The 9,335-nt window shown below is 47.7% G+C and overlaps 1 protein-coding gene across 1 annotated transcript in view; it reads right to left on the bottom strand.

The window, feature by feature from the left end:
- aplp1 (amyloid beta (A4) precursor-like protein 1) overlaps window positions 1-8,695 on the bottom strand; it is a 35,896-nt gene extending 27,201 nt beyond the window's left edge. The window contains exon 1 of the mRNA XM_079756176.1: window positions 8,473-8,695. Within this exon, the coding sequence (XP_079612302.1) occupies window positions 8,473-8,538 (66 nt within the window). The 5' untranslated portion in view covers window positions 8,539-8,695. The remainder of the gene's footprint in view (window positions 1-8,472) is intronic.
- Between the last annotated feature and the right edge of the window lie 640 nt (window positions 8,696-9,335).

Below are 9,335 nucleotides of genomic sequence, written 5' to 3' on the forward strand. Positions count from 1 at the left end.
TTGTTAACCAATACATATATCAAGCAACTGCTTCAATCCTAAGGGGTTAGGTGTCTTGGGGGACCTCAGTGACCACGACACTAGGAGGAGCCAGTTGAACTAAAAACCTTCTGGTTACCAGAGCGGGTTGGCTGGTAACCGGAAGATCGCTAGTTTGATGTGTCGAGTGTCAAGGTGTCCCTGAGCAAGACACCTCTCCCTGACTGCTCCCGACAAGCTGGCAGTCACCTTACATGGTTGATTCCGCCGTGGGTGTGTGAATGTGTGCCTGAATGGGTGAATGTTTGTATTGTACTATATTTTAAGCGCTTTGAGTGGCGTCTGGTTAGAAAAGCACTGTATAAATGCAGTCCATTTACCATTTAAAATCTAGGCTATCCTTGATCACTGAATACAATTGATAACGAGGTTCCTGGCTGTCATGTGAGGTCTGGTTCCTGATCACGTCTGCATGGCGTGCATTCCACGAGGAGTGAGAGGAAGACAAGACTTCTGTTCCATCAGAGGCATCCGCCAGTTTGACAAGTCTGGTCTTGTGGGCCTCCGAGTGTGTTTGGTTTGGTGTGTGTGCCTGCGTACATGTGTGCTGTGTGTGTGTGTGTGTGTGTGTGTGTGTGTGTGTGTGTGTGTGTGTGTGTGTGTGTGTTTGTGTGTGTGTGTTCGTGGGCCACACCGGTGAGGTAATGCGTGCCCTGTAGTCTGCTAGTCTGTGATGCGGAATCACTCAGTAGATTAAATATTGGTATTATCTTATTTTCGGAGGGTCACATTCACAACAGAGCGCCCGACCATAAGGGGAAAATAGTCTTAATCATCTAGACAATTCTTTAAAACGACCCCTTACCAGGGCCTACCACCTTCCATTTGTGCCTTTATTTGACTGTTGTTACATTTAATTATTTGTATTCCAGACACAGGGAAGACCGAGCGGGGAAACTCCGGCATCATTCATGTCTGTCTAGATCTCTTCTTCTCATGGAGTCAGTTGAGCCCTGGTGTCTCGGTGCCTAGCTTGGCATAGCCTAGCCTGGCTGCGTAGCTTGGGCTGGCAAAACAGCAAGCAGAACGGCTTCTTTCAATGGCGACGCAGAGTTCACAACGCTCTGGATCACATTCTCTATCAATGGAGCAGATAACTGAACTCTCGCCTCGGTAGACCGGAGGGAACGACATGGAGAGGAGATAGAGAGAGAGAGAGAGAGAGAGAGAGAGAGAGAGAGAGAGAGAGCGAGAGAGAGAGAGGGAGAAAAAGGGGGAAGACAGAGAGATATAGGGGGAAGAGAGAGAGGGGAGAGAGAGAAAGAGACGGACACAGGAAGGAAGAAAGAGAGACAGAGCGAGAGACAGAGTGAGTGAGAGAGAAAGAGAGAGAGAGAAAGAGAGAGAGAGATAGAGAGAGAGCGAGAGAGAGAGAGAAAGAGAGAGAGGGGAGCGAGTGAGCGAGAGAGGGGAAGGAGAAAGAAAGAAAGAAAGAGAGAGGGAAGATAGAGAAAGAGAGCGAGAGAGAGATGATGAGAGAGGAGTAGGGAGGAGAGAAAGGGAGAGAGGGAGAGGTCTGTAAACATAAGAACAAAAAGAAGGGGGAGGTTGAATTTTCCACGAGCAAACAAAGCACATAAAGGAGAGAGGGATGAGACATCATTATTCCATATGAGGGAGAGAAAAAAAAGGAGGTTCATTAGAGAGTAGGGGGGAGGGGAGGGGAGAGGAGGGTGAGGAAGGAGTGGAGGAAGTGAGGTGGGGAGGGGGAGGGTGTGTCTGGAAGGAGGCTGGGGCTGTGGGACAGGCGGCTGTTAGGACCGGAGAGAAGGGTGGGGTCCGGATGAGAGGAGGGGAGGTGAGGTTGCATGAAGCGAGGGAGGAGGAGGTGGAGGGGGAGGAGGAGGAGGAGGTGGAGGGGGAGGAGGAGGAGGAGGAGGAGGAGTGCGTGACAAGCAAGAGCTCAGACCATCCCAAGGCCGTTCAATTATTGATGCTCCTCCTCTTTATAGAGCAGGGGTGTGTGGTAAATGGGTGTCTGTATCTGTGTGTGTGTGTGTGTGTGTGTGTGTGTGTGGGTCTGTGCCATTATGTAAGGGTGTGCATGTGCACATGTCTTTGATGGGCCTTTGTCCCAGTCAATGCAGCCCTACTCTACTGTGTGTGTGTGTGTGTGTGTGTGTGTGTGTGTGTGTGTGCGTGCGTGTGTGTGTGTGTGAGTGCACTAGGTTATGCTAACTTGTGAAGTCTGTTTTTTTGTGAGAAGAAAACCAATATTCGAACAAGTAACACACCACACGCCATCTTGTCACCACGTCCAGACAAACAATGCAGGTCTTGCTTTGCTTCCTTCCAGTCGATACTTAAAGATTGAATGCTGCTGATGTAACCGCCCCTCGCCTCGCTCCTCTATCACCTGTGAACACATGGTCCTGGGCCAGGCAGAGATGAGGCTCCTCCTCCAAAACCCTCCTCTCCCCAGCCTCCATTAGCGTGTTGTCTTCCTGCTCGTGCATATTATTCTACACGGTCCACTGGCTTACATCCCTGCTTCTTCCCTTCAAACCAAGTATGCGACATAAAGGGGCCATCAGCTACTCTAGTGCTTCAGCCCTTATCCAGAGAAGAGAAGGTCTCCTGTTCTGTCCCTCCGTCTGCCCTTCTGTCCGTCTGTCTGTCTCTGTCTGTCCTTCTGTCTGTCACTCTGTTCTGCCTCCTGTCCTTCTGTCTGCCTCTCTGTTCTTCTTTCTATCTCTCTTTCTTGTCTGCTGTCCTTCTGTCTGTCCTCCTGTCCTTCTCTCTGTTCCGTCTCCTGTCCTTCTGTCGGTCCCTGTCTGTCCTTCTGTCTGTCCTTCCGTCTGTTCTTCTGTTCTGTCTCCTGTCCCTCTGTCCATCCTCCTGTCTCCTTTCCTCCTGTCTGTCTCCCTGTCTGTCTCTCTCCTGTCCCTCTGTCCCTCCCGATCGTTCCGTGGCGCCAGCTGCCTGCTGAGGAGCTGTTTCGCTGGGGTAGCTTCAGCGTAAGGAGGTACCTTGAGCCGCTTCCAGATGGCCTCCGACTCACGCACATGTCAGACCGCGATGACAGTACATCTCATTATAGATTCAATACATAGGATATAAAAATAATGAGAAGGAAAACAATAATGATAGACGGTGTGTACGAGCCGAACTTCCCTGGATGTCCACAGCTCTGAACCAACCCACCAGATACAGCCCACCTTAAGAAACCAGCCTACCGGATACATCCCACCTTAAAAAACCAGCCTACCGGATGTATGTACCGGATGTATGTAAAACAATGGATTCCAACCTGGGAACAATCCCTAACAAGCCAGGGTGTTATGCTGCTGGCCTCTGTCTTCCTCTCGCGGTCTCTCCTCTCTCTTTTCCTCTCCCTCTGTCTCTCGCTCCCTCTCTCTTAGTCGCTTTCTCCCTCTATTTCTCTCTTTCTCTGTCTCTCTGTCCCTCTGGTCTCTTACTCCCTCTCTCTCTCTCCTCTCTCTCTCTCTCTCTCTCTCTCTCTCTCTCTCCCCACATGTTATCAGCACACTGCAAATATTTCACGGAGGCTCTCAGGTCTAAAAAATCAGGCCTACAGAGTCTAAAGAGTCAGACCCAAAGAGTCAGTCCTAAAGAGTCAGGCCTACACACTCCTGCAGCAGCCATGCAGGGGCTCTGAGCATCACTCTGTCCTGACTCTCAGCAGGACAGAGCTGCAGGTAAAGACATGAACAGGAAGTCTCCTGGGTCAGCCTCCAACACTGGGCTGATGGCTGCGTCACCACGGCGATGGGGATGCTGAAGGTTCTACCGTATCGTGCCTTCAGCCCTAATCGGTTCATTCTGAAGGATGAAGAAGCCACCGCTGGCCGCAGGGCGAGAAACAGACGAGGACCTTCAGTGAGGCTTGAAAGGCCAACACACACGTCACGTGTAATGCTCTCATTAATATGCATGACTTCAGAGCCAGCGGGCCAAAAACGCCATGGAGAGATAACTACCTGGTGATCAGACCACCGTGAACATCTGTCCTCTGCCTCAAACATCTAACCCAACCCTAACCCGCGACAAAGATCATCTAACCCAACCCTAACCCTAACCCGCGACAAAGATCATCTAACCCAACCCTAACCCTAACCTGCTATCAAGATCTTCTAACCCAACCTAACCCGGCGGGTTGGGTTGGGTTAGATCAGGGGCCTCAAACTCAACTTACCTGGGGGCCGCCGGAGGTAGAGTTTGGGTCAGGCTGGGCCGCATCAATTATTCCACAGAAAAAAGGAGCACAACTGACCCAATCAAAGTTAATGATCGGGCTATAATTGGATCACGTTGGCTATGTTTCCACCAACCACATTTCATAGTGGCTGGTGGAAACCGGGACATTTTAACGTCCTTTGGGACTGTCCCGGCAAAACCGGGACATCTGGTCACGCTATCATAAGTGATAAAAAAGCGTGGCAAGCCACTCAGCATAAATGTGTGTTTGACAACACATGCGGGCCGCACTAACACTAAACTTTGATGTCAATTAGGGGGCCACAAAATATCTTCCCGCGGGCCTCAATTGGCCCCCGGGCCGCGAGTTTGAGACCCCTGGGTTAGATGATCGGGCACTTTATTGCAATCTTTTACATGCTTAACGCTCTTAAGCAGAGCAGGAACAAGGAAGTCCTCTTCAAGACAAATACTATGTTTAATGAATGTTTTAGGGAAGGGAGTTTGTCCTTAAGGAAATACATGGTAAGAACAAATACCTGAAAATATTTAAATGTTGATTCAGCATTTATCCAGGCACACGGGCACGCACACACTCACACAAGCACACACCCACGCACGCAGGCACCATTGCACACACACACACACACACACACACACACACACACACACACACACACACACACACACACACACACTAACACACACTCAACTGGCGTTGACATATTAGCAGCAGAAGCCCTGACAGGCCTGTGCGTTGGCCTACCTTACACCACCTACCAGAACCACCTCCACCATCAACTCCACCACCACCAACACCAACAGCACAACCACCACCACCACCACCCCCTCAATCCCCACCCCCTCCACCGCCACCACCTCCTACGCCAACACCTCAATCCCCACCCCCTCCACCACGACACTATTACACCACCGGCTCTAAGCTGTGTGCTGAAGGAATTCACTGCAGCGCTCTTAAAAGCATCCAGAGCTATGTATTTCATCAGCTGTCCGCTCGCTCCGGTAATGGCATGATTGTAGCAAAAACATTTACAGCATTCCTATCCGCCCGCCTTTCTTCCATGAACATGTAGCTTTCATTTCAGATTTCAGTGCCTGCGCCGGAATTAATCCAGGCCCGTTGTGTTTTGCACAACAGGAAATGGGGATAAAAGATAGGAAGAATGGGAGGAAGGAAGCGTCGCTGTGAGACGTGATAATAAATGGCTATTGGCACACGTAACGGTCGGCGTGGAATACACGAGAAACCATTAGTGAAACACGATTATCTCTTGGCTCTAAAATTAATTAACAGGAGACAGAAAGAGGGGGGTAAGGCAGAGAGAGAGAGAGAGAGAGAGAGAGAGAGAGAGAGCTAGAGAGAGCCTCCAGATTGAGATTTGTCTCTAGGACGTGTTTAGCAAAGCACATATTTTCTACCATCCATTGCGTGTGACGTTTTTTCCTCGCCTTTGCCTCAACGAAAATCTAGTCTCCCTGTTGTGCCAGATAAGTGAGTTACTAGTGTATTGCTGAGTGCTGCGGCCATGGTCTTCGGCCTCATAACGCTGCTCTCTGCCTCTCCGGGCAGGACTGCTCTGGGGTAGTTGAGCACTCAGCTTAGCACTGCAACCATTTATCTTGATGATGAGCACAGCAGGGCCCTGAGTAAACACTCTCTTCGCTGTGCTGAGTTTTAAACGGGGTGCCTGTGTTGGGGTTGTACGATTCTACGCATACCGTAGGGGCGGCATGTGGCTTAGGAGGTTGCGCGGGTTGGCTGTTAGTTTGATCCCCGTCTCCTCCGAGCTAAGTGTCGAGGTGTCCCTGAGCAAGACACCTCACCCTAACTGCTCCTGACGAGCTGGCTGTCGCCTTGCATGGTGGACACCGCCGTCGGTGTGTGAATTCCGCGCATGAATGGGTGAATGTTTTGCAATATTGTTAAGCCCTTTGAGTTCCCACTGGTTACTAGCACTTTAGAAATGCAGTCCATTTACCACTTTTGCTGCTACTACCCGCTAGGTTTGAGTTCTCTGAGTGTACCGGTGCGTTGCTATCTACGAACTTGGTGTGAAAAGGTATGAGACCTGAAGGGTTCCTCGGTACCTGAAGCTAGCGTAGCGGTGTGAATCTTCCACGATGCGCAAGCAGCCACAGACCGTTGTGTTGTCTCAGGTAGGCCTACGATCAGACATAATGGGACGCTTTGGGGCTAATTCTAATTCCTTTCACTGGTAATCTCGTTAAACATTTTATATCTTTTACTTATGCATTTGTGCTCGTACAAAGAATCTAACCTTGGAATTACATTAGGAAACAAAAGGCGCAGATGCTTTGATGAAAGAGGTAATCCCGATACCAATATTAAACAAGATGTCTCCGGGACAAATGATTTGATTCAGCAAATACACGTGAACCGGAGAAGACCCCCGAACCGTTTCGGCAAACTAATTCCCCGATTGTCATCCTACTGTGCATCTGTCAGGGTGTAATCTGTCCTATAAACCTGGAGGAGGTGCACAGACTCCTCCAGGGGAGCTAACACTCAGCAGAGTTGTAATCCAACTAAAGACTCTTACAGCCAAAGCACTATTACCGAGCAGATACAGAGGTTCACAACAAGGGCCACTCTCCAGATCCAACCGGCTCAACAGAGAACTGTCCATCAGATCTCTTTGCTTTTCCTTGTAGGCTACCCCGAAAATGACGATACTCGTTCATTTGATTGAATCTTAAATCATAGAGATGAAGGGGATATAATCTGCCCAGATTCTACAACCTGGAGTGTAAAACGTTGTGTATATTCTACTATATTATTCAGATAATAGGGTGATGCATAAGATATTTATTGTGTGACTCCCAAAAGTAATGACTTAAGTTCATAATTTTTAGTTTAGTTTTGACTTCTCTGTCTGCATGACGGTCTTGTGAATTCTTACAGATGTGGTGTAAAATGTATTGCCACGTGATATTTAATGCCTTGCATTAGACAGAACAATATGTGAGATTGTGAATTAATTGTATTTTCTGAGCTTCCTGTATTCTAAAAGTGGAGTGCTCATGTTTCCTGTGGATTAAAATGGTTTCCTTCGACTAACTGCAGCTCACAGCTTTCGGTCAATTGTGTTGCAATTTACAAAGATAGACGTCCGGAGACTGCGATTTATGCCTACAATAAACTGCGTATTGGTTGAATGAAATATGATCTTTATTTGAGTCAGCCCCTGTGAACTTTTTCTTTCTGTAGAACATAGGATGCAGGGTTACATGAATACAACAATGTTATTAGCTTGTCATTCATATTATTGTCGTTTTGCTTGATTTACAAATCGATTTACAAATCGTCTTGTGTGTGAAACATTCCAAGGTCATTATCTGTTGCGTATACTCTTCACAAAAACGCAGGCCGTGTTAACAACAGTTTGATTGTTTCAGGATCACTGAGATGACTTCTGATCACGGGTCACTGTTTTGCATTCATCCTTAGCCAGACACAGTTTAAATCACACAATCTAATACAAGGATAACAAACACACGTCTATGTCCTTATTTCAAAATAAACTTTCGCTGTCATGTTCAGATCAGGCGGAAAAAATAATTTGAAGGCCATGTTAGGTGACATTGTAAATTAAATTGGTTGTTATGCGACATAACGCAAATATAGTGTATGAAATATGCATGGCTTGAGTCTTTCAGTTCCTATGTAGAGGTTCAGAGAAGACATAAATAGGGCTACATGCATATTCTGAGGGCCGTGTGCCGAAAGGACAGGACTTATCTGGGGCTAGACAGGTATACAGCAGACTCGGTGTAGGATGAGTCAGTATATTGACATTCATTTGGGAAGAAAATAAAAAAAGAATCAACGCCTATTTGTAGAAACAGAATAACACAGAACCATGCGATCTGAACCCCTCAGTGAATGACTCATTGTGTTAATATTCGCTATTCGAAGTCCATTTCAGGATTGCATATGCAATCAGTAACACTTCCTTCCGCCGACAGATTTATTCCAGTGGACTGTGCCTGCGATGCATTTGCAAATTAAATCTGTCCTACATCAGGGCGTCATCCACACGGGGACAGCGAACCCAAATAAATGTGGGCTATCAATGGCAGATCTCATATTGTAGATAAAATAATAGGATTAAGTGATTTATACAAGTGAATTATACAAAACAACAAACGCGATCATATATATATATATATATATATATATATATATATATATATATATATATATATATATATACATATTATACATAGTCTTACCTCGACGTTGCTCCATATGCAAACTGACATTACAGCCACCAATATAGGCATCATGGTAGGTCCCATCTTACGCCTTCTTTCGTGGCTATTATGACAATTTTTTTGTATTATATAGTTCCACAATACGCTACGTAGTTGCACCAGCCAGTTATGGTGCACGTCGTCTCCGTTGATATCTTGCTCTGGTCTCTCCAATGTGGGCTGTTAAAGATGTAGTCCTCCTCCTCCCACTCCGAGAACCAAGCCCTTTTCAAGCGCTCAGTCTGCGGTTATTTATGAGGGACCTCAACGCGAAGTCTTGCTCTGGTTACCTGAGTATAGGGAGACCTCTAGTGGCGGTGCATAGCCGGGTATAGGGAGTCATCTAGCGGCGTTTAGCTGGCGGTGCATGGCTGAGTACAGGGAGACCTCTAGCCTAGCGGCGTTTAGGTGTCGGTGCATAGCCGGGTATAGCGAGAACTCTAGCGGCGTTTAGGTGGTGGCACATGGCTGGGTATAGAGAGATCTCTAGCGGCGGTTAGGTGGCGGTGCATGGCCGGGTATAGGGAGACCTCTAGTGGCGTTGAGGAGGCAGTGCATGGCCGGGTAGAGGGAGACATCTAGTGGTGTTTAAGTGGCGCTGCATGGCTGTATAGGGAGACCGTGCAGAGGACTTCTTATAGGGTTGGTCTTCTCACAGGGGGAAGAACGGGAACGGATGACCTACATACCTGCATGGCGTCCCATTCATCCAGAAACCCTAGCTCTTTATAACACTGACAGTATTGGCGAGGAATACAGTCAGTCATACCGTTTTTGCTTTTTGAGTCCAGCATCAAATGGTTAAGTTTAAAGCTTGGTTATTCCAGAAAGAAATTGGGGAA

Source organism: Pollachius pollachius (genome assembly GCF_949987615.1).
Source record: "Pollachius pollachius genome assembly, chromosome: 1".
Lineage (NCBI taxonomy): Eukaryota > Metazoa > Chordata > Actinopteri > Gadiformes > Gadidae > Pollachius > Pollachius pollachius.